Here is a 24,826-nt window from a genome sequence, read left to right as displayed (position 1 = left end):
TGTGGCTCTGCCAATCAAGGAGGCCAAGGGTTCTTACGTGGCATGTAGGGAGGGTGGTTCAGAGAGGCATCCCTGCAGCCTGGATGAACTGCCCCATTCACGAAGCTCGATGGTTCATTCATATCCTAGAAATGCCAAACACAGATATACCTCACTTTTTAAGAAAATTACATCCTGCCAATTCTGAGACAAGGAAGCAATGAATTAATTGTTCAACATCCAGTAATCCCTGTAGATGTTAGCCCTGGGATGTTCATCAAATCCTGGTAAGAACTGGCTAGAGAGATTAATTCACCCCTACAGAACAACTGGCTAAAGGATTAAAAAAAAAAAAAAAATCTCTCTGCCAGGTGCAGTGGCTCACGCCAGTAATCCCAGCACTTTAGGAGGCCGAGGCGCGTGGATCACAAGTTCAAGAGTTTGAGAGCAACTTGGCCAGATGGTGAAAACTTGTCTCTATTAAAAATAAAAAAAAATTAGCTGGGCATGGTGGTGGGTGTCTGTAATCCAAGCTACTCAGGCGGCCAAGGCAGGAGAATTGCTCTAACCCAGGAGGCGGAGGTTGCAGGAAGCCAAGATCCTGCCACCACACTCTAGCCTGGGTGACAGAGCAAGACTCCATCTGAAAAACAACAATAACAAAAACCTCTCTCAGGGTGAGTGTGAGGCAATCAAAGTTCCAAGAAATTCCTAGTAAATTGTCTCAGAGGTTTTATAGGAACTTCAGGTCCAGTACAAGGTGTGTAGGCTATGAGGGCTGTTCCACTCTGAGAGGAGGAAGTGTCTGACATGTCCAAAGTCTTCCTTGGACAATGATTATCCTCTTGACTGAAGGTCAGTGGTACATAGACTTAGGCACACAAAGATACACAAGTGCCACAGGTACACAGACATACACACACATACTTACAATCCATATGCCATCAAACTTCAAGCTCCTCTCTGGATTCTGTGGATTGTTGTATAGTTCTTCTATTTCCCTCTTCCACCACTTGGCAGTTGAATTACGGAAAAAGTCTGGGAAAGCCACATAAGCTCGATACAGCTATAAAAAGTAAATATAATTAGTTTGTCCCACACAAATATATTCGACAGCAAACAGGCACTTACTGAGAATGCAATTCACACAAAGACCTGGACTACATGGTGACAGACGTCCTGAACAGGGCCTATAATGTTACTGGTTTATTAGAGAAATGTAGAATGAAAAGAGAAATTAGTGCTATTTGCACACCTCCCTAGCATTTGGAAGACATCCAAAAACTCTTCTCTTCATATCAACCTAGTTGATAACAATCAACGCCCAGAACTCACGACCTCATGCATTAGATGCCCAACCCTCAACGTCAATCCTGCCATTTCCTAAGCACTCCTCAAAGAAACAAAGCCACAGAGAGACTGCAGACATCAGATGCATGGTAATAGGCTGGGAAGAAACACCCAAGGAGTCCCTCCTATGTCATTCCCATTGAGAGAGGGGAGGAAGTCATAAGATTACATTTCAGGATATTGGACTACCCAGTACACATCTGTGTTCTCTACAGTTTCAGAATCACATGAAAGCTACAGCTGTGTGTAACATAAATTGAGAGGACTTAAAGAGGGCTTTCAACTTCCTCTCATTTTCATCTTCCCTCAGATAATAAAAGCAGTGTTTTCATTTTAACATGAAAGTCGGATTCAAGATACAACTTCTTAACAATAGTAGATTTTTGAGAGCAAGAAGTTAGTTTGATATTCTTCTGAGTGATATTTATATTTAGCTTAGAACCTGACCCAAAATATATAACCAGTGTTTAACAGTGGGTTCACACCACTTGAAGCAGTAAATAAATATCCATACATTTTTATATATTCATGTTGCTTGTTATGGTACATTCCGGTCCTCTGTATGTCTCAGTAAATAGCCTCCTCTATGCTAATCATGGCATTGTAAGAGTTAAAGAGCTAAGGAATTCTGTTGAGAAGGGTGGGGGAGGTCTAGGGGAACTCCAGTTCTTATACACAAGAGACAAAAGGCAATTAGGAATCGATATGTCTAGATAAGAGGCAACAAGGGAACATAAGAAAACAGAAACAGATCAGCCTACATGGGTCTGGCTGTCAGGGATGTGAGAAGATAGTGGGTTACATCATGGAGAATCTTAAGGGCCGTGCCAGGGGTGCCCGTTGTTAGGAAATGGAGGTAGAAACCATGAAACCTGACAAAGAGAACCTTTCACCAGAAACAGAGAGCTCCAGATCATACAGGGTTAGAAACAATGGGATGGGTGGGCGATGGAGAGTTAGAGTGCCGGCCACATCTGAGTTAGAATTGTATCCCATATGGGATGCACATGGGGAGCCTGGCCAGCAGTGATGTATGAACTTCCCTAAGCACTGCTCAGATGACCCCTATCAATCAATAAAAATGTTCTGCCATTCTCCAAGGTGCTGGCTTGCCTTACACCTGTCCATATTCAAGTGTTGCCTTTGTGGTTTCTGCCTTCACTTTCTCCAGTCTTCACACAGTGATGCACCCACCCACACACTGGGCCTCGGGACCACTTAGCACTCTTTTTGTAGCACACTGCATGCTACAAAATGCAATTCCTAGATCCCCCCACAGCTTATTGAATCAAATCGCTGTAGCTTTGGGCTCAGAAATCTGCTTTTCATAGGCTTCTTGGCTGTTTGTTTTATATTCAGTGAAGCAGACCTGGACATGAGTTGCTTCATCCTCACCAGCTTCATCGTGTAGGTCTCACTATTAACAATATAAACATTAGGTTGGTGCAAAGGTAACTGCAGTTTTTGTCATCATTTTTAATACCTTTCAATGGCAAACACCACAATTACCTTTGCACCAATATAAAACTGATAACTTTTCTATCATAAAACACCAACATAAAACTTATAACCAAGAATCTCTTATGAGCTAACTCACAGATTCTGTGACCCCCTAATGAAGTGTTTCTCATTAGGAGTACAACTGGCATTTGACGTGAGATTTTGTGTGGAGAATTCCCTTCAATCAGAGTTATGGCCATCCCTCCCCATTGCCCACTGAATGCCACTTGGTATCACTATGATAAACAACACTGCCCTCAGATTTCCAAATGGCCTCAGGATGGCAGTGTTGCCCCTACTGGCTGATGAACTGTGGGACTGATAAAAGCCAGGAAGCCCATGAGCCTGAACTTCTCTAGCTGGGCAGGTTCCTGTGTCCATGTGGGGTGGTTTACCACTAAGCTTCAAGTGATTTTCTGTTAGAAATGACTAGAGGACAGGAAGCTATGTCTTTTTCCTTGAACACTATAGATAGATAGATAGATAGATAGATAGATAGATAGATAGATAGAATGGATTGGATGGATTGGATTGATATGGTGGGTAGATGAACATAAATAGATAAGTGTTAGAGTTTAGAGTGGGTGGGTAGAGAGATAGATAGGGTGGATAGATAGATGGGGTGGATGGATAGGAGGGATAAATGGATGGATGGATGGATGGATGGATAGATAGTGTTAGAACGTGGAGTGGGTGGATGGATGGATGGATAGACAGATAGAAGATAAACAGATAGAGTGGGTAGATAGAAGATAGATAGATACAGAGTGGGTAGGTAGATAGGGTGGGTGGATGGATGGATGGATAGACAGAGATAGATTTTGGGTAGATAGATAGATTTAGATAGGGTGGGTAGATGACTAGAGGTAGATGACTAGATATAGATGATAGATAGACAGATAGGATGGATGGAGGTAGATAGATAGATAGATAGGATGGATATAGAGACAGATGGATGGAGGATGGATTTGGATAGATAGGGTGGGTGGATGAATATATATATGTTTATACATACATACATATATATATATTAGAGAGAGAGACAGGCAGACGGACAGGATGGATGGATAGACAGACTGACTGACAGACAGATAGAGTGGATGGATAAATGATAGATACAATAGGTGGATGAATATATGGATGGATAAAGAGACAGAGAGAGAGAGAGAGAGAGAGAGACGGTATCCGGATAGATAAAGAGACAAACATATACACAGTGTCTGGATGGAGGGATAGATGGATGGGTGGATAGACAGATAGACAGATAGATAAACAGAGTGCATAGAGATAAATAGAGAGATAGATAGATATAGATGATAGATAGATAGACAGACAGATTGATAGATGATAGACACAGATAGATAATAGGTAGATAGAGGATAGATAAATAGAGAGATGGATAGTGAGTGAGTGAGAGAGAGAGAGAGAGAGGGAGAGAGACAGATAGAGGTTAGATACTTGTTCCATAATAGACAAATGGAAAACAGCCTTGAACTGAGTTTGACTCGTTCTTGCAAGTCTTCAAAACGTGCCCCAGCTTCTGTTTTATTTGTTTCGTTTTACTGAATCTACTGACAGTAAATTAAGGCATACAGTCCAATAGCCAAGCAGCCTGGTCCCAAGTGTGTCGCATTTTAAATCAAGAGTGCTACTGCTGCCAACTTGCTCTGGGATCCAGGAGGTCAGAGACTGACACCAGAGAACTACGCATCACTGGCTTGCAGTGCCCTCTGTGCTCACTACCCCATTGGAGCTGTCCCAGGCCTCAGCCTCAGACTCCACATTGTGAGCTTCTGTCTAATATCAGCCTTTCCCTTTAGGACTCACCATTTGACCTGAAAACCAACTTATCTGGATAAGGCAGGAATATTTGGCCTGACCCCTGCCAGTCACATTCCTGGTGACTGGAATGTTTCTCCTGCACCTCTGTCCACGTACTACGATCTTACATTACATAGAGAGAACTCCCAAAAGAGGTCTTCACCCTGGGCTTCTGAGTGGCTGCTACCTGAATTTACAACGGTTGGGATTTGTTTCCACAATATGGATATTTGTCTGATCAATACTTGATCTTGACAGAGTACCTAGACACTACAACATATACCACATTGCTGACTGCACAGGCCAGCTTCTTCGTCCCTTCAATTCCTGGAAGATGTCCTAGAAATAAGCCTTTTCCTTGTCTGCTCAGCTCTTCTGTGGAGGTCACATAGGCTACACAGGCCCTGCTACAATTCCTACCCAGAAAGAATAACCATTATTGAAGAACAGCTCAAGAGGTCAGGCAGATACTTGCTCTCCAGGAGCTCCTCGGCCCCACCCTGAAAGCCCTGCCTATGGGTACTGCCACAACCATGGATAGTCAACCATACAGGCTGCATCAGTTCAGGAGACACACATCTTGGCCAGAGGGCAGGGCTGTAGGCTTTGTAGACCAGTAAGGAACCATGTATTCTTTCAGGCAAGAAATGCTTAATCTGGAAAAAATTCAGGTCCAGAAGCATGGGCTTCCTAGATCCTTTGCAAGCAAAAAACTGTTCCCAGGAAAGAGCAAGTTTTACAATGAGGCTGGAAACTGTGAGGTAAAAGCAAAGTTGAGAAACACAAGGAAGGACTGGGCTCAGGGGAGGACTTGTAAGTGTGAAGATGGAGAAACCTGTTCATGGGGGAAAAAATATGTACGAAGGAACAGACCTCATCAGTCTTCGAAGGCTGAAGACTGCTTAGAAGGGATGCCCAGCACAGCAATAATAAGTATACTAGTTTAGAGAAAAGATGGCACTTCTTGGAGGTATTCCCCAGTGAAAATTTCTTGGGTCTTTGGAATGTGACAGCCTTGGAACTGAAATCACCACTCTGTCACCTAAAACTGTGAACAAGTAATTTGAGCTCTCTGGTCTTAAATCCCAAGTATAATAATACATATCTACATCCCAGTGGGCAGTAAAATATTACTACATATAAAGTAATGGGCACACAGACTGACACCCAAGAAACATCCCCTAAGTGTTTCCCCCTTGCCAAGCTCATGTTCATGGTACAGGCATGTCCAGAATCACAGGTACGGCTGCCCCTTTCTAGAAACCCAGACTCCACCCAAATCTGCAAAGACCCTTTTACCTCCACTTGACTGTCCCAGTCTAGAGACCCATTCACAACAACATCAGGAAAATCAGGCCAGACCTGTGGAGAGAAACATGTTCAGCAGCAATGCACTAGACAGTTCCCTTACAGAGTATTTCCTAAGAAATTATTATATAAACCATGTTCCTAGCAGCAATAATACTTTGATCATCATGTAAGATTGACATAAAAGAAAAGTGAATTCCCTAATGCATCACATTACTTTAAAAGTCATTAACTGTATCAACAGATATGGATTGAGAAAATGAGAGCTTCTGACCTCGGAGCCAAAATAGAAAATGCCAAAAATGACATAGATAGGCATATGACCCACTAACAGTGACCCACCCTCAGGTTAAGGATCAGTGGATTGTCGTTCAGAGTATACCTTTCCCCAGACAATGTCTCCATCATTTGGGTATTTGATGAAGACGTCATCCTCCATGCCCCGAGTGAAGGCAGGATAGGGCTGTGTCTCATTGCCAGAAATGGCTGGATCCTGAAATCAAAGCATAAGTCAGTTGGGAAAACCAAAGCCAGAGAATGAGGAGAAACAGAATAAAAGAGAACTCCTCCAGGGAACTCCCTAGCTTCTACCTGAACTGTAGAGTTTCTGAGAGTCCTGGGAAATACATGTTTCTTCTAGAGCTTCAATGTATCTACTTGTAACATGGAAACAAAGCTTTCTCCACCAAAGCCCATACCTGCTCCCAAACAGAATGCACACATTCACATCAGGACTAACCAGAATGAGGATGACCCGCATCCCGTCAGCCTTCATGCGATTGATCAGAGCTGGAAACCCAGCAAACTTGGGGCTGAGGGTGAAGTCCAGCTGCCGCTCCATGTAGTCGATGTCTGAGTACTGCACGTCCTGCGGGAGGACACGGGAAGTGAGTGGCTGCTGTATTTCAGACAGCTTCTTGTACATGCTTTCAAAACCCAGCTCTGCCACGTGTTTGGTATAGCTTCTGGGAAATTCACTCAATTTTTCAAATTTTCAGTGATAAACTAGAAAAAAAAAAATCTAAGTCTGTACCAAATAGGATGAGAATGCCTCTCTAGCATGGCTCTTCTTAGGATACATAAATTAACAAGGATTGGAAAGTGCTTTGTAAACTGCCACTATCAGGCGTGATTGTGATGACCTCCTCCAAGAGGCTGCCCCTGGTATCAGAGGTGCATGTTTAGAAAAAATTATGTTAACTACCCAGGGCTAATACAACATGGATGGCAAATCTACTGCAAAACAAAACAAAGCAACAATGTATAGTAGCTTTGGAATACCCAATCTTGAGGGTGATCAGACACAACCTTATTCTGGAGAATGAAATATTGCACTTCACTATCCACTAATGGAAACACTATGTACCGCTAATGGAACTATTGTAAACAGTAGAAAAGTAGAATGAAATTAAATATGCTATGGTTCATGGGGTCAATTCTTTGATAACTGGTTCCCCTCCCATCCGCCAGTGAAGGATAAGGCTTATTTCCATATGTACATCCTCTGAAAACCCATCCCAGGATCTGTGTCACCCATCAGTGATTAACTCAGAGATGATGGGACACTGAGTTACAGCACCAGGGCTGCAGGAACTGATGTCATATCCACATATACAATGGTCTGACTGTTTGCAGTTAGTTTTTTTTTTTTTTTTTTCCAAGAATTAAGTAAAAGAACTGAGGTATATCATTTATTCTTATGGAACAAAGGACGTTTTGACTAAGGTTTGGAAGTCATGTCAAAGAAATGGAAGGAAGCATGAGGTGGCAGAAAGAGCCTGGGGCCAGCCTATGTCCCCTTCCTTTGGCAAATCACAGTGAGTCTTGAGCTACCATCTCTAGAAGATGGAAACAAGGACCCTTAACTGTATTACCATGCTGGGGTGAGGCTAACTGTGATATTGTCTGAAAAAGAATGTTATGTCTTTATAGAATCCCACAAACATTAGACAAATGAACCCAGACACAGAGGCACTGGGCTAGTTTTCAAACTCCAGAGCCATGACTGAGAACGTACATAAGGGATCTGGGCGGCCACCATCTCATCATACAAGCTGGCGATCTCAGAGTCGTTCTGGTATCCATAGCGACACAGCTGGAAGCCCAAAGACCAGTAAGGGACCATCACAGGCCGGCCGATCAACTAGAAAATAGACAGGAAACATTCGTCCTCAGAACAGAAACACCAGATTGAAGTTTTTCAGGAAGTAATAAGAATATTTTTCCAGGCCCCAAGCTAGACAACTAACAAATTCAAATCCAGACCAAATCTGACAGGATATAGGGCCACTGGGATTCTTGGAGAAAGCTTTCTGCTAGACTTGAGCTCCTTCTTTAAAATTCTGGAAAAGCTGATTTCACTCCATTTCTAAAGTCACTGTAGGTAACTGGTTAAGAAGCTTGAAATCTGAGGTAAAATGTCTGGCTTAGCATATAGGCTCCAGTCCTGCCAGTTGTTTGACCTTAGGCAAAGGTTCAGTAACATTTTAGTGCTTTAGTTTCTTCATCTGTAAATAAGGGAAAATAATGGTATCTGCCTCGTAGTTTTTTTATGGGGACTGAATGAGTTATTATGGGTGAACTGTTCTAACGTGCAGCAAGTAATCAATAAGTGATGTACAGTAGGCAGTACATAGCATTTGCTGCTGCTGCCACCGCCACCTCAGTCACCACCACCATCATCACGATTTTCACCATCACCACCAGGCCACCATCATACATCCCCACGGTCATTATCATTATCATCACCACCACCCCACTACCGCCCCACCAGCATCCCCACCATCACCACTATCATCACAAATACTACCACAAACACCACACTCCTCACACCAACCCACAGACACTATCACTACCACCACCATAACCACTACCACCATCATCACCATCAATACCACAAACACCAACCATCACCACCCCAACCATCGCCCACTATCATCCCAACCACTACCACCAACACCACACTTCTCATACCACCCCACGGTCACCACCACTACCACCACAACCATCATCACCATCACTACCACAAACACCAACCATCACCACCCCAACCATCACCACTATCATCACAAACGTTACCACCAACACCACACCCCTCACACCAACCCAGTCACCAACACTACCACCATGATAACAACCACCACCGTCATCACCACCACTAACACCATCACCACTCCCACCATCATCACCATCACCACCACTATCTCCATCACAGCAACACACCCATCACCTCGACTACCACCACAACCGCCAACACCATCACCACCCCCCAATATACTCACCATCACCACCACTACCACTACTGCAACCATCACTATCACTATTCTCACATCACTATCACCACTGTCACCCCCTACTGCCATCATCACCATCACCAACACCATAACCACAATTACTACTGCCACATTACTATGGCTACCATCACCACTACTCATACCACTATTACTTCTGCTACTCTGCAGTGCTTACAGAGGCTATCAATTTAATGGTCATTAGAATGTATCAATTTTTCCTTACTCTATAATCTCTCTCCAAGAAAGACCAGTTATCATCCGAGAGTTATACGAAAGAATGAGGGCTCTGGTACACAGACTGTGCTGTATAAGTACTTGATAAACTATTGGATTTCCCCCTACCTCAGTGTACTGCTGGGTGACAAGCTCTGGAGTTGGCCCCAAGAACACATAAAAGTCCAGAACTCCCCCTGTGGTACGATATGTCAAGGCAGGCAGGGGCTGGAACGTCACATCTGAAAATGAAGAAAAATGCTAACACAGCTGGAAACCTTCCAGGTTAGGAATTGTATCTGAAATCTACACCTTCTCCATTTTCCTGTACCCTGCCTATCACAGAGTGGTAAGATGGGGCATTTTTCATCATACACACACAGAACTGAAGAAGTTAAGTGGAAGTCTACAGTTCCCATTCCTGGGTTTGTTTCCCTTTGGTGTGCTTTATGTTTGTCTTTCTACTTCTAAATTTATTATTCTTACATTTCAACTTTTATTTTAGATAAGGAGATACACATGCAGGTTTGTTACATGAGAATATTGCACAATGCTAAATTTTAGGGTAGGGATCCCATTATCCAGATAGTGAGCATCGTATCTGATAGGTAATTTTTCAACAAACCATACACTCTTATACCCCCAGACTAATTTCTCTGACCCATAGTTGTACCCTCATTCGAATTATGTAACTGGCTCCCACCTCCAAGATATTTGGGACACACTTGGTGTTACTAACCCTTTTTATGTAATGTTTGCCAAAATGAGAGTTGTGTTAAATCTTCTTATCACATGACATTAGACTGAAATAAACAGAAAGGTTAAATGCACGAAAAATAAAAAACAATGCCTGTAAAATGAAAATTTTCACTTCAAAAGTCTGTTAGGCCAAACCCATTCTAAATTGACTCAAGAATGACTTTTACCCCCCAAAATAAGAAAAGTGCTAGATGGCCTTACCCATGGCATTGCTGTTCAGCAGGAGCACTCCATGGGCACTGCCGTCCTCCTCCAGTCCCATGTAGTAGGGGTGGACACCATAGGAATTCTTCTTGTACTGGGGAGTCATGGAGAGAAGCAGTAGGAGTTTAAAAGGCATTACGCCTGAGAATGAAACTCAACAAAACTGTGCTTGCTAAGATGGGTCTCGTTTTCTCCAGGAAATAAATAAACACAGGAAACAAAGAAGCCTGAGAATTGGCCCACTCGTCTAAAAGCAGAATCTGACGACCAAGTGGAGTTTGGGAAGATGAACCCCAAAACATGCTCAGCGGAGGTGGAGAAAAGCAGAGACACAGAACCCAAACGCTCTGTCCTTACCCCTGGGGGCTGGTCTCGGGAGAACATCCCCCACGTGTGCCAATTCAAGTCTCTCCTGTAGGACGTGTGCTCAGTTTCCCCAAAGCCATAGAGGTACTTGGAGGGAAGGCGGGCGGAGATGCGGATAAACATGTCATTGAAGGTGAAGCCAAGGAGCTGAGAGTCCCAACTGCAACACAAAAGGCAGATTTGAAAAAGAAAATGGGCTTTTCTCTCTGCTTCTAGAGCTGACTTTTCAAGGACAGCAGAATGTTTGATTCCTACCCAAAACCTGTTTCATCTCCAAAACAAAATATAAACTCAATTTGATTAAAATATCATAGATATCCTCACTAAAAGCCCAGAAGTTATTCTTCATTCTTCTGTTTCCCTCTATCACTGCCTCCTTTCAGTGTTCTCCACGATACAAATCCAGGCACTCCTCACAATATAAATGTCAGGTGCGACCACTCCACACCAACACCCCCTTCCACTCTTGCACCCCTCAGTGTATTTTGTTCATAGCACTCAAAGTGATATTCCTACAAGGATCTCACCTCATGTCCTCCCTGTTTGCACTTCTTCCACGTTTTCGCCTGAAAACATCTTATGAAGTCTTCCAGGCTGCCCCTGATCTGAAAACTACCTTGCATCACAGCTTCATCTCCCAGCACTCACCCGCTTATTTGTGCACTGCTCCATCCATACAAGACTTCTTCTATTCCTTAGAATGCCAGCATGCTCATCTCATGGCCTATCTACTTCCTAGTCCCTCTGTCTAAAGGTGCTCTTTCCCTTCTCCCTGTCTTATATGGGTGGCTCCTTCTCATCCAGGTCCTATTACAATGTCACCCTCTCAGCAAGATCTACTCTGATTACAATATCAGAAGCCGTAACCACATCATAACTCTCAATTACCCTGCTCTTTCACCTACACAGCAGTTATCATTCTCCCAACCTGCTTTCTACACTGTAATTAAATTACCTTTGTTATTTACTTCTTATGTTTTTGTCATGAGAAAAGAAACCTCAGCTGTCTATAAGGAGCAGCCCGTAACCTAGAGAAGGCACCCCATAAACATTTGTTAGATGAATCCTCAGGCACACTCAACCGCCTCAGTAATTATATCCAGAATGCTAAAGATTTCCCATAAGAACAGGTCTAAAGGAAACAACTCATTCATGGATCTGGAAGTGGACGATGTGACACTTTGAAACAGGACATCTCCAAAGACAATGGACCTGACAGTGAATGTACAGGTAGCCATCAACTCTGAGTCACACTAGAGGCCACTCACATTATAGTGCCCGTACTCTTCCGGCGAATTTCAATCCCAAATGGATTCTTCTTAATGAGGACGTCATAGAGTTGACCCTCGGGGCTGCTGGATGGAATCCTGGGTATGTTCAGAGGGACTGGGACTTCATACCGATTGTTATTGGGATCATAAATCTAGGCCAGATGAAATAGATGTTAGGCAAATATAGTACTCTTGAAACCTATACCCTTGGCAGAACATTTTTTATTTTTGGACAAAAAGTTTAGATGCTATGTTTCTGTCTTCTTTAAGTTCATGATACCTGAGATGTAATTAATATGTCAAATAACAATTTCAGACTTAACATTTTTCTCTGAGTCTGTCATATCTCATTAGTAAGGCCTCTATTATCATAATGTACTCAATGGGACACTGGTCCTAACTTGGAAAATCATTCTGTAATCAGTGTAATATTTAAGAATATGTTATTTGTTACTCTGTGTGGGTATATAAGTATATATAAATACCTGAAAACTTTTCTGAATTGAAAAAAAAACCTGTCTCCCAAAAATAAAATCTATTTGATTAAAGTAATCATAATGTTCTTGCTGAAAGTGGTATCTAAACTGATTCATGAGTACCTGCTACATCCCTGCCTGACACTACTAGACAACAGGGACATGAGGTGAATACTGCAATATTATGCTTTTACAAAATTCACATGCTAATGAGAAGTGAAAGAGATCAGAGCACAACACCTGGGTGATGTGTCCTAAGGAAGGGCTATGTAGAAGTGCTATGAGATTCTAGGGAAGGAAATGCCTAACATTATTTCTGGGAGACAGAGACGGTGTGACGGGAGAAATACAGACTGAGTCTTAGAAGCATGGCAGTCATGAACCAAACAAAGAAAGGAGATCAAGTCATTCTGGTGAAGAATAACAACCACAAACACAGAGAGTGCTAAAGTGGGCCAGAAAGAGGCAAATGTTTTGGAAAGAGCTACTCTATGCTCAAGAGGTAGAGTAGGAAATGGTTAAGGCTAGAATGCCAAGGAAGTTCATTCACTTCAAACCCATTAGGTGCCTACAACATACTGGTGCCATGATGAGGATAGAAAGATACAATAGCGTCATCCCTGCATTCGAGGATGTACAGGTACTCAGAATTCGGGCTGATGTCAGATTGTAAAGAACCTTTCAGGCCATGTGACAATGTCCTGATCACTTTGACTGACTCTGTCAATAACATTACAGTGCTAACTGCCAGGCTCTGTCTCACACAAAAGGAAAGGGCACAGAAGCATAAAAAGGAAAGGGCACATTCCTGTCCTTGAGAAGCTTAGTTTAATAGAGAAATAGACATAACAGCTAGTCCATCTCCAGTCCTTAAATGTAATTAAATCCTGGAAAGGAATTAAATCCATGCACATTGTTGATACTTTACAGATATCTCGAATTCAGTATCCCGAACTGAACACATCATCTTACATTGATCAAGCACAACCCTTTTCAGTATTCCCATTCTGGTTGATGTCAGCACCATCCATATTAAGATGCAAGCTACGACAGAGTCGTCAATCTTGATGTTCCCCTCTCCCTTGTCACCTGCTTGCAATCAAGAACCAGATGCTGCAACCCAACTTTCTCAACCTCACACAGGTCCACTGTTCCCCACCTTCGTTCCAGTGTCTAGTCCAGACCGAATCCCTTATCTGACCTACTCCACTGGTAGCCTCCCGACTTGTCTCTCCATACCAACTCTTGCTCTCCCAAACATTTTCCTAACAGTAGCCACAGTAATCTTTTCCAAACAAAAATTACGACAGGTCTCATTGTTCCCTCAATGATTTCTCAATGCTTTTTGGATAATAGTCTAGGGTATTGCAGCAGGATTAATTTATTTTAGGGTTCTGTGACCTTAGCCAGCAAAAGTTAGTAGAACTGGAAAGGGTCTAATCAGTCCCTGATTCATGTACTGTGTTTACCTTGAACTGCAGAATGTCATTCTTATGGTAAGTTACATCCAGGTGAAGGGAGTTCACGGGTGTGGAAGGGAAGGCAGTGGCATAAACAGAAGATTTTAAGGAGATGTCAGCTGTGGCTCCATGTGAATTATATTGAACATCATTGACAGAATATAGATCATTGACAAAATAGCAAAACGGGACTCCAGAAGAATTGGATGCCTGAAAAGTGAGGCCAAAGTCATAGATCAGCACAGTATGTGGTCTGAAAGTTCTCTAATCTAAACAGCATTACAAAAGTCATTTTATAGGGCAATAAAGCCACCCTATCACTTACAATTTGGCAATAGCATAAATTTAAATTCCTGGTCTCCAAGCAAAATATTTTTTTTTAAAAGTCTTACACATGTCTCCACCTACTTGTCACATTCAGAGCAGGTCCCTTTGAAAGTCCTTTCTTTGTATGCATTTTAAGTAATTATGTAAGTAACAGTGCTATGCTTATGAAACTACAGATTAGGTGTGGAGATTTCATGTGCATGAACCCCATCAGCAAGGTTACCTCCCAGATGCAGCCACGGGCAGTGCAGTTTTCTGCAGAAGCACCATTCTCATCAGGGTAACAGTCTATTTTTTCTTCGTCCCTTATTTTTATGTCCCACTCCACTGTGTATGCTTCTCCCAGGACAAGATTGATGTCTGTGATAATGGCAACCTGTAGGAATGCGGGAATCACAAGGAAATTCATCTTTAGGAGAAAGGCCTTGCAAGATCCGAGACTTATATTTTAAGAAAAAAAAAATAGAAATTAGATGAGACTTTCAAACATCCAAGCAACACATGACTTGAGCTTACAAGAAGGGAACTTTACAGTGTGGGAATCTATTTAGCAGCAACAGGGCAAACGTCTCCACTCTAGCAGAATCTTATACACAGCATGATGAAAACAGTTAGGTCAAATAGAACCTGTCATGATCATTCCTTATTCTTTTCTACCCTGACTCCTCTTAGCCCTCTGAATCCTGTCAGGAAGGCTCTCTTTTGCACTTCCTCTTTAGCATGACATATGGTGTCATCCCAAAGTGAGCTGATCCTCTTGATCTTCAACCCCCAAACCAGTATCCCCCATTAGCCTGGAATGGTAGAACGAACACAGCAAGAAGAATCACATGACCTTGTTATCAGGCCCACATTTCTTTAGAATGTTGAACAAATAATTTCTTTTTTTTATTTTTTAATTTTAATGTGTATATAGTAGGTATATATATTTATGGGGTATATGAAATATTTTGATTCAAGCATACAATGCATAATAATCACATCAGGGTAAATTGGGTATTATATTTCATTTATTTGGGTTTCAATTTTAACAACAGCAAAACTGATAAGTTAAAAAATATCATTATATTTTTTTCCATTTCTAACATCCCAGGCTCCTCATTTCTCTGAGCCCAAAGGCTCCAAATTTGAAACCTTCTTTGAATCCTATTAATTCAAATATTTAATATTTTTCTATTTATCATTGACGCATCTTTAAACACCACTTCTCAATTTAAAGTTATCACTTCTCTGGAGTAATAAAATCGCACTCTAAAATCGCAATCTAAAGATTATCATCCTTCTCCCAGTCTCCTACCAGTCTAAACCATCTTGTACTTCCCTGTTTAACTAGTCTCCAACCCCCACTCTCATTCCCAACAGTGCTCACAAACAGCAGCACAGCCTACATTCAAGGATCAATATGAGACTCTTTAAGAATTAAATCAAGTTGGTACCTAAGACCCTCCAAAATCTGATCACAAGTTTCCTATCCAAACTAGTCGTTTTTGAAAACTGAATCTTAGCTATGCTAGTCATACAAAATAAACAGTTTAATAATGTAAGGCTGTTCCACACTTTCCTAACTTGGCTCTTCTTGTGTCTTATCATAATTATTATTCTATTTTTGGGAAATGGAAGTGAAACCAGTTAGAGAGAGCAGAACACTGAGAGGCAGAGAAGGGAATAGAAAGGAAAACACCCAACTCATTCTAGCTCTGGGTACCTTATTTTTTTTCCCAGCCCTCTAACTTCCCCATAACAAGACTCAAAGGTGCTCTGGTCCTTCAGGAACCCATGCAACCTTGGCAAGAAAGAACACCATGATGCTATGGAGGATTCTCAATATACCATCTCAACAAAATGGTTTTTACCTTCAGNAAAAAAAAAAAAAAAAAAGTTTCACACATGTCCCCAACTACTCTTCACATCCAGATCAGGTCCCTTTGGAAGTCCTTTCTTTCTGGGAATTTTAAGTAGTTAGGTAAGTACCAGGGCTATGCTTAAAAAAGGACAGATTAGGTGTGGAGATTTTCATGTGCATGAACCCCATCAGCAAGGTTACCTCCCAGATGCAGCCACGGGCAGCGCAGTTTTCTGCAGAAGCACCATTCTCATCAGGGTAACAGTCTATTTTTTCTTCGTCCCTTATTTTTATGTCCCACTCCACTGTGTATGCTTCTCCCAGGACAAGATTGATGTCTGTGATAATGGCAACCTGTAGGAATGCGGGAATCACAAGGAAATTCATCTTTAGGAGAAAGGCCTTGCAAGATCTGAGACCTTTTTTTTGGGGGGGGGAATAGAATTCAGACGAGACTTTCAACCATCCGACCAATATATGACTTTAGCTTATAAGAATAGAGCTGTACAGTGGGGGAATCTATTTAGCAGAAACAGGGCAAACGTCTCCTCCTTAGCAGAATCTTGTACACAGCATAATGAAAACAATTTGGTCAAATAAAACCTGTCATGATCATCCCTTATTCTTTTCTACCCTGACTCCCCTTAGCCCTCTGTGTTTTGTCCGAAGGCTCTGTTCTGCAATTCCTTTTTAGCATGATATATGATGTTTTCCCAAAGTGGGCTGATCCTCTAGCTCTCCAGTCCCCACACAAGCATCCCCCATTGGCGTGGAGTGGTAGAAAGAACACACCAATAAGAATCATATGACTTGCTTATCATGCCTATATTAATGTTTGACAAATTATTTTTTAATTTTAATTGGTACATAGTAGTTAATATATATTTGTGGGCCAAATGAAATATTTTGCACTTCCCAAGGTAAAGTTCTCATTTGTCTGGAGTAATAAGATCACATCCTAAAGGTTATCATCCTCCTCCCAATCTCCTCCCAGTATAATCCAACTTGTTCTTCGCTGTTCTACTAGTTCCCAACCCCCACTCCCACTCCCCAAAAACATTCAAAAACAGCAGCGCAGCCTTCATTCAAGGATCAATATGAGACTCTTTAAGAATTAAATCAAGTTGGTACCTAAGACCCTCCAAAATCTGACCACAAGTTTCCTATCCAAACTAGTCATTTTTGAAAACTGAATCTTATCTATGCTAGCCATAAAAATAAACAGTTTAATAATGTAAGGCTGTTCCACACTTTCCTAACTTGGCTCTTCTGGTGTCTTATCATAATTATTATTCTATTTTTAGGAAAAGGAAGTGAAACCAGTTAGAGAGAGCAGAACACCGAGAGGCAGAGAAGGGAATAAGAAGGAAAACACCCAACTCATTCTAGCTCTGGGTACCTTATTTTTTTTCCCAGCCCTCTAACTTCCCCAAAACAAGACTCAAAGGTGCTCTGGTCCTTCAGGAACCCATGCAACCTTGGCAAGAAGGAACACCATGATGCTATGGAGAATTCTCAATATACCATCTCAACAAAATGGTTTTTACCTTCAGATTGGAATCATAAGTGACTGTAGGAGAAGTCTGACTTGGGACACCATTGTGTTTCACTGTAACATTGCTAGGTTCCTGTGTCCCAAGAATTTTAATCTCATTAAATGCTAAATTGTTGGGGTCCTTGTAGGTTGATTGTGAAATATTCACCTCCAAGCGGTTCTGCAAAACAAGTAAGTCTAAGGATGCACAAAGATATGCCCGTAATACACAGATTCTCAAGTCACTCCAACATTTCATTCCAGACCTGATACCCCCCATCGCCCTGCATTCCTCTCTGCTTTCTCTACTAGTGTGTTCTCATAAGTACAGCATTATTTTAATAATCCTCTAATTTTAAAAAATCATGAAAACACATAGACATTTAAAAACTGAATTTAGAATTACTAGCTGCTATATTAATGCCTCCTTTTGAAAACATCCATGAATTCATACGTACAAATGTGTTCACCTATAGCCAATAATGCATAAAGAGTTACAAATATAATCACGCATATACACAAGCACAGATGAGCTAATGGTCAGACAAAAGCCCACACCTAAGATTCATAAAAACATGCTACTCACTTGAGTGACAGAAAACTCACAAAAAAGATACACTTTATTGGCCACAGTATCTGAAAGTGAGAGAAAGACAAGTCAGATTCTGGTCTGCCTACCACAGAAAAAATTTCACCCTGCCACTCCTTTCAGCTACATCTTGATGTCACCAATGGCAGTACTTCCTTTTCCTTATGGATGAATAATATCACATTATATATGTGTATCACAATTCTTTATTCATTCATTCATCAATGTACACTTAGACTGTTTCTGTATCTCGGATGTTGTGAATAATGCTGCAATAAACATGGAAGTGAGTATATCTCTTAAAGATACTGATTCTGTGTCCTCTGGATATAAACACAGAAGTGGGATTTCATGGACTGTAAAGAAGTTCTACTTTTAATTTTCTGAAGAACTTCCATACCATTTTCTATAATGGTTGTACCAATTTACATTCTCACCAACAATCGACAAAAAATCCATTTTCTCCACATCCTCACCAGCACTTATCTCTTGTCTTTTTTTATAATTTCCATGCTAACAGGTGTGAGGTGATATCTCACTGTGATTTTTGGTTTGCAATTCTCTGTCATTCACTGACGTTGAGCATCTTTTCTCATACCATTTAGTCACTTGAATGTCTTCCTTGGAAAAATATCTGTTCAATTCCTTCACGCTGTTTTTAATTGGGTCATTTGATCTTTTGCTACTGAGTTACATGGGTTCCTTATATATTTTTTATATTAATCTCTTCTCAGATAGGTGGTTTGCAAACATTATTATTCATTCCTTAGTTTGCGTTTTCACTTTGTTGATTGTTTATTTTGCTATGCAGAAGTCTTTTGGTTTGATGTAGCCATGCTTGTTTATTTTTTGGTATTTTGCCTTTGCTTTTGGTATCATATCCAAAAAGTCACTGCCAAGACTAAAATGTCAAGGAGGTTTTTTACCTGTTTTCTTTTAGAAGCTTTACAATTTCAGCCCTTACATTTAAGTTTTTAATTTTATTTTTCACAGTAGCCAAGATATGAAAACAACCTAAGTGTCCATCAATGGATGAATAAAGAAATTATGATACATATATACAACAAAGTATTATTCGGCCATGAAAAAAAAAGAAAGAAAATTTGGCCATTTGCAACAGCATGGATGAATCTGGAGGACATTATACTAAGTGAAATAAACCAGAAACAGAAAGTCGAATACTGCATGGTCTCACTTATATGTGGAATCTAAAAAAGTTGAGTTCATAGAAGCAGGCAGTATAACAGTGGTTCTTAGAACCTGAGGGTGGGGGAAATCAGGAAATGATGGTCAAGGGTACAAACCTTTAGTTATTAGACAAAAAAGGTCTGAGGATCCAGTCTACAGTATGGGTGGTGATGGATGTGTTCATTAAAATAGCTGTGGTAATCATTATACTATGACTATATATATATTAAATCCTCACTTTGTTCACTTTGAATAAATTTCATCTTTATTTTCCAATTAAATATTTTACAATTAAATAAATAAATAAAATTTTAAATCTATGTATTGGATTAGATTGACAAGAATCTCCAAGGTCAAGCCATTGTTTTTCCTTCTCTTTCCTACTGGAGCATTGAAAAGGTTCCCTCCCAAGGGCTTTCCAGGCATGTGTCTCAAGGGAGTCTATTTCCTAAACTTGAAGCACAGGTATTTCCTAAACTTGAAGCACAGGAGCCATGAATAGGCTAAAAAGTATGGCTAGATGAGCACACACCAGAACAGTATATTCTCACTGCCTCTATGGCAGGTCTATGATTTTTACCTCATCAACATTTGCTCATAAGAATTTGGAGAGGAAGACATTAACATTGACTTACAGGAACAGTCTTGAAACCATCTCTTCTGAGCACCCATTGACAATAAAATGAGAGCCTATTATAGATATCACTGGCCAATGGGAGAATTGTCACAAATAGAAATGTATTTTTCTTTCTTTTGTAGTTCATCTACCTCTACCTCTGAACCATGCAACCAGAAACGAAGGACTTAAGTGACTCTTGCTACTGTATCTGGTGAGATTTCTCCCAAAGCTGAATGACTAGCAGGAGTGAAGGACCATAAGTCACAGGTGCTGGCTTTAAAAATGCAACATTATCATAACAGTGCTCACCCTTCATTTCCCCATCATCCCAGAAAAGTTCTCCTTTTGCTTCTTTGTTCTCATCTAGGGCAATGATAAGACCAAGAGGGTTCTTTCGGCTGTGGGAAATGAGATTCAAGAGACAAAAACAGGAGTCAGAGAATTTTGCCAACTGAGCTGAGAATGTTTCCATCAAATTTCAAATTGGAGAAGTTACTAGCAGCAGATGGTTCTGTTTTCTTCAGTTACAAACACAAAATTGACAGAAGCATCTATCTTTAATATCAACAGTGTCACAGGAGGTAGAAATATCCTAAACAATAGCAATAACATCTATGTTGGAGGCAAGAATTCAAGCACCAGAGTCACTGAAATTGTGCAAATGAAAGCTACTTCTGCAACTACTATTTAGAACACAGGGTATGAGAAAAGAAAGAAATCTTAGGCAATAACTGGTTCAGTCAGGTCACTTTAGCAATGATACCCTCGGGAGAAGTGTCCAGTGCTGTGAGGAAGATACGTTTTAGCCTGCCTAAGGAGTATGTTGTTTTCATACTCAGAAAACAACAACATACAATAAGATCCATCTATTTAATGGTAACTGATCTGATTATTGGTTATTAGTTTGTTTTAAAAGAAAAACAAATCATTCTAATTATCTACTTTATAATTTAGAATAGGAAACACAAAACATTTCTCAAAGACATGGTAAAATAGATGGACATAGAGGAAGAAGGGGAGGGAGACAGCAATTTTCATTTGGAATCTCTCCTCACTCTGTCACTCCTCTAGGCAACCTCCCAGTTTCCCGGATCCTTGAAGGAAACTAACATGATGCCAGTTGGAAGTAATTCCTTGCTCGCAAACAGAGAAGAAGGCAAATCATCTCTGGAGGAATTAGACCCACATTTATAAGGTATCACAGCTTAAAAACAAAAGATCACCAAGCACACAAGGTAATATGTCAACATAAAAGTAAGTCAGCAAAGACAGCTAACAATAGACTTAGATTTACCTAAACACTTCAGATAATACAATTTTCAAGCACAGAATATATAACTATGATTGAAATGCTAATAGTATTAAAGAAGAAAGAGAAAATCATCTAAGGAGCAAATACATACATATATTATCTGCCTGATAAATAAATACATATATATGAAAAACGACTAGAAACTTGGAAGTGGCAGTGTTTCCTCTGCTGGAAGATTAAAGAAAGATTTCCTGCTGATAAAATGTAAGTTCGATTTGGATCATTAAGACTGTACCAGGCAAAGAATGTTGAAAAGAAGAAGCGCAAAATCTCAAATGCAGTAAAATACATAGGTATGTTTGGGAAATAGCAAGTTTTTTGGCATGGCTGGTCTGTACGTACATGAAAGTGTGGCAGGAAATATAGAGTTGTCAAGGTAATGTGGAACCAGGTTGTGATTGGCTTTGAATACCCTATTATTGAAAGAGTTTGGACTTCAAGCCTGGGAGCAACCAGTTGAGATTTTCATTTTGGAAAAAATAAATTTGGTATTAGTGTGCAGAACAGCTTGAAGGTGAACAGTTAGAAAAAGGAAGCCAAATAGTATTGGATTTAGGAATATTTTCCATTAGTATCGTAAAAAGTCTACAATTTGGAAAATTAAAGCAGTAAGAGAGGTTCAAAAGAAAAGACAGGCATCTGGCTTCCAAAGAACTCCTAGTCTATTAAAGACAAATAGGCTAATACTTTCAAAGGCATGAAGATATAAATGTACACCTCTTCCATACAGATGGAATCTAGAATGTTGGAATCAATTGAGTATAAAGGAAAATTCAGTGACATGGAGATTTGAGGTTTGCAGGAGGTAACTTTTGAATCAAATTTTGAATCACAAGAAAGAAATCTTAGTAGGAGAAAAGAAATAGGAAGCTGAGATTTCTAGGAGGGTGGAAAGTGAATCCTGACCCTCTAGAAATAAGAAAGAGTGAGTTAAAAGCAGAGAAATATGGATAGGCTATGTGGCCAATGCAGATAGAGGGATCAACTGACATGGTTTGCCCAGAATTGAGAAGCAACCCAAGATGGGAGACTTTTGGTGCTAAAACTGCAACAGTCCTGGGCAAACCAAGAAGGCTGATCACATGGCTATTAGCGTGTTCCAAAAAGAAATTCAAAGGGTTTAAGGAAGTAAATAAACTACAGTCTTTCAAAATCTATCTGGATACAGCTCTAAATCAACAGCTTCTTGAACAGAGGTTGTGGGAAGTTCAAGAACAGATTTAGAGGACACCCCACTCCTCCTCCTTCACACATACCCCGGTACCCTTCCTCCCCAAACTCCACATGGTGTTTCAGCATCATGGTGCTTGGTCAACACATGGGGACAGAAATGACTGGTTTTGTCAGCATCCTCCTTAAAGGACACTCCAGCCATGCTATACCTGGCCAGAGTGGTTGTATTTGGCTGCTGTGTGGGGAAGATGTAGCCTCCTCGAAGGTGAAGTCCAATTTTGTCTCCAGGAAGCTCCATCTCGACTTTTTGCTTCCTCCATCTCACTTGGCCCCCCTGATGCATGCAGATAAATCAAACACAGTGGCATGACAGCACATAGTCCTTCACTGATTATCTACATGCCAAGTGATCCACAGCTCTCTCCTCTTTCCAATTAGCTGAATTACTGTCTAGCCAGGCGATCAAACAAGAGAAGTGAAAAAATCAGGAACAACATTTTCTGCCATCAGTTGGGGGTTTGAGAGAACATTTATGCCGTGCTGAGGCTATTTGCCATAAATGACATAAACCAATAGTTCTAAACAAGTAATGTGATTCCTGATGAAGCTCACATTGTCCATCAGTTCCTCCAATATTCATTTAAGAGATACTATGGGCTAGGTGCAGTGGCTCACGCCTATAATCCCAGCACTTTGGGAGGCCGAGGCGGGCAGATCACCTGAGGTCAAGAGTTCAAGACCAGTCTGACCAACATGGAGAAACCCTGTCTCTACTAAAAATACAAAATTAGCCTGGCTTGGTGGTGCATGCCCGTAGTCCTAGCTACTCGGGAGGCTGAGGTAGGAGAATTGCTTGAACCGGGGAGGCAGAGGTTGCGGTGGGTCGAGATTGCACCATTGCACTCCAGCCTGGGCAAAAAGGGCGAAACTCTATCTCAAACAGACAACAAAAAAAGAGATACTATGTCAGTCTCTAAATTATTGTAGAATAAAGTATATGAAGGTATTTTTTCACATTTCATCATGACAGATGTTAGGGGTTTAGGTTAACTTTATATCCCGGTTCTGCTATGAAATTACAGAAAACACTACAAAAATACTCCTCAGCCTGTAGATGATTTCTCTCTCTCCAGATAGGTCGCTTGTCTATGCTGCAGTCTTAAGTAGTAGAAGAAAAGTCAAAGCTACTTACCGTTTCATAGTCATACCAGACAGCATCAGGCACATATGCCGTCACTTTCTCCACACCCTGAAATTAAAACAATATAGTGTCCCCTGAGGGAAATAAAACAGATTTCATTTTATTCTCTAGGGAACTTCTTAATCATATATGGAGAGGGTGGGAATGCCCTTTCCTTTCTCTGTTATTAATCCTTTCTTCTGCCTCTCCTCTAATACAAATAATAGAAGCTATAACTTGGCAACTCAGAGAGAAATCCCAAAGGTAACCACATTAGAAATAATAATAATAATAAAACATGTATGGTGATAAACATTCCAGTTTTATATGATTACCTCATTTAATTTTCCCAACATTCCCAAATGATAGGTACTATTATTATTATTATTGTTACATCTCTACAGATGAGAAGTCAGCACAATAATCACCCCAGATCACACAGGCTCAAAGTGGCAGAGAAAAAACAATCACATCCTGGTCAGCTTGACTTTAGAGTGAGTGCTGGGTCACTGCTCCATCCTGCTTCTAGGTCATAGAGCAAGTCAGGATCTGCTATGAGAATCTGACAACAAATAGGACCACTCCTGATATAGTTTGGATGTTTGTCTCTGTCCAAATCTCACACTGAAATGTAATCCCCAGCGTTGGAGGTGGGGCCTGGAGGGAGGTGACTGGATCACGAGGGAGGATTTCTTATGAACAGTTTGCACCATTCCCTTGGTTCTGTCCTCATGAGAGTGAGTGAATTCTCGTAAGATTTGGTTGTTTAAAAGTGTGTGGTGGCCGGGCGTGGTGGCTCATGCCTGTAATCCCAGCACTTTGGAGGCCAAGGCAGGCAGATCACCTGAGGTTGGGAGTTTGAGACCAGCCTAGCTAACATGGTGAAACCTCACCTCTACAAAAGATACAAAATTAGCTGGTGTGGTGGGGGCACCTGTAATCCCAGCTACTCGGGAGGCTGAGGCACAAGAATTGCAAGAACCTGGGAGGCGGAGGTTGCAGTGAGCCAGGATTGTGCCACTGTACTCCAGCCTGGGCAGCAAAGTAAGACTCTGTCACAA

The 24,826-nt window shown here is 41.0% G+C and overlaps 1 protein-coding gene across 1 annotated transcript in view; it reads right to left on the bottom strand.

Annotated features, from left to right (window-relative positions):
* Positions 1-37: 37 nt before the first annotated feature.
* MGAM (maltase-glucoamylase) overlaps positions 38-24,826 on the bottom strand; it is a gene marked incomplete at its 3' end in the record, with an annotated part of 76,465 nt that continues 51,676 nt past the window's right edge. Inside the window, exons 20-36 of the mRNA XM_017499781.2 lie at positions 23,778-23,834; positions 22,795-22,919; positions 20,410-20,498; positions 18,291-18,340; positions 17,718-17,885; positions 16,372-16,524; positions 14,010-14,210; positions 12,062-12,216; positions 10,785-10,953; positions 10,425-10,521; positions 9,594-9,706; positions 7,976-8,101; positions 6,698-6,826; positions 6,341-6,451; positions 5,950-6,012; positions 911-1,045; positions 38-125 (exon numbers count right to left, since the gene is read on the bottom strand). Coding sequence (XP_017355270.2) covers positions 38-125; positions 911-1,045; positions 5,950-6,012; positions 6,341-6,451; positions 6,698-6,826; positions 7,976-8,101; positions 9,594-9,706; positions 10,425-10,521; positions 10,785-10,953; positions 12,062-12,216; positions 14,010-14,210; positions 16,372-16,524; positions 17,718-17,885; positions 18,291-18,340; positions 20,410-20,498; positions 22,795-22,919; positions 23,778-23,834 — 2,029 coding nt within the window. The remainder of the gene's footprint in view (positions 126-910; positions 1,046-5,949; positions 6,013-6,340; positions 6,452-6,697; positions 6,827-7,975; positions 8,102-9,593; positions 9,707-10,424; positions 10,522-10,784; positions 10,954-12,061; positions 12,217-14,009; positions 14,211-16,371; positions 16,525-17,717; positions 17,886-18,290; positions 18,341-20,409; positions 20,499-22,794; positions 22,920-23,777; positions 23,835-24,826) is intronic.

Source organism: Cebus imitator, unplaced genomic scaffold (assembly GCF_001604975.1).
Source record: "Cebus imitator isolate Cc_AM_T3 unplaced genomic scaffold, Cebus_imitator-1.0 Scaffold260, whole genome shotgun sequence".
Taxonomy (NCBI): Eukaryota; Metazoa; Chordata; class Mammalia; order Primates; family Cebidae; genus Cebus; species Cebus imitator.
The sequence above is the reverse complement of the archived record's forward strand: the minus strand, read 5'-3'. Positions and strand labels throughout refer to the sequence as shown.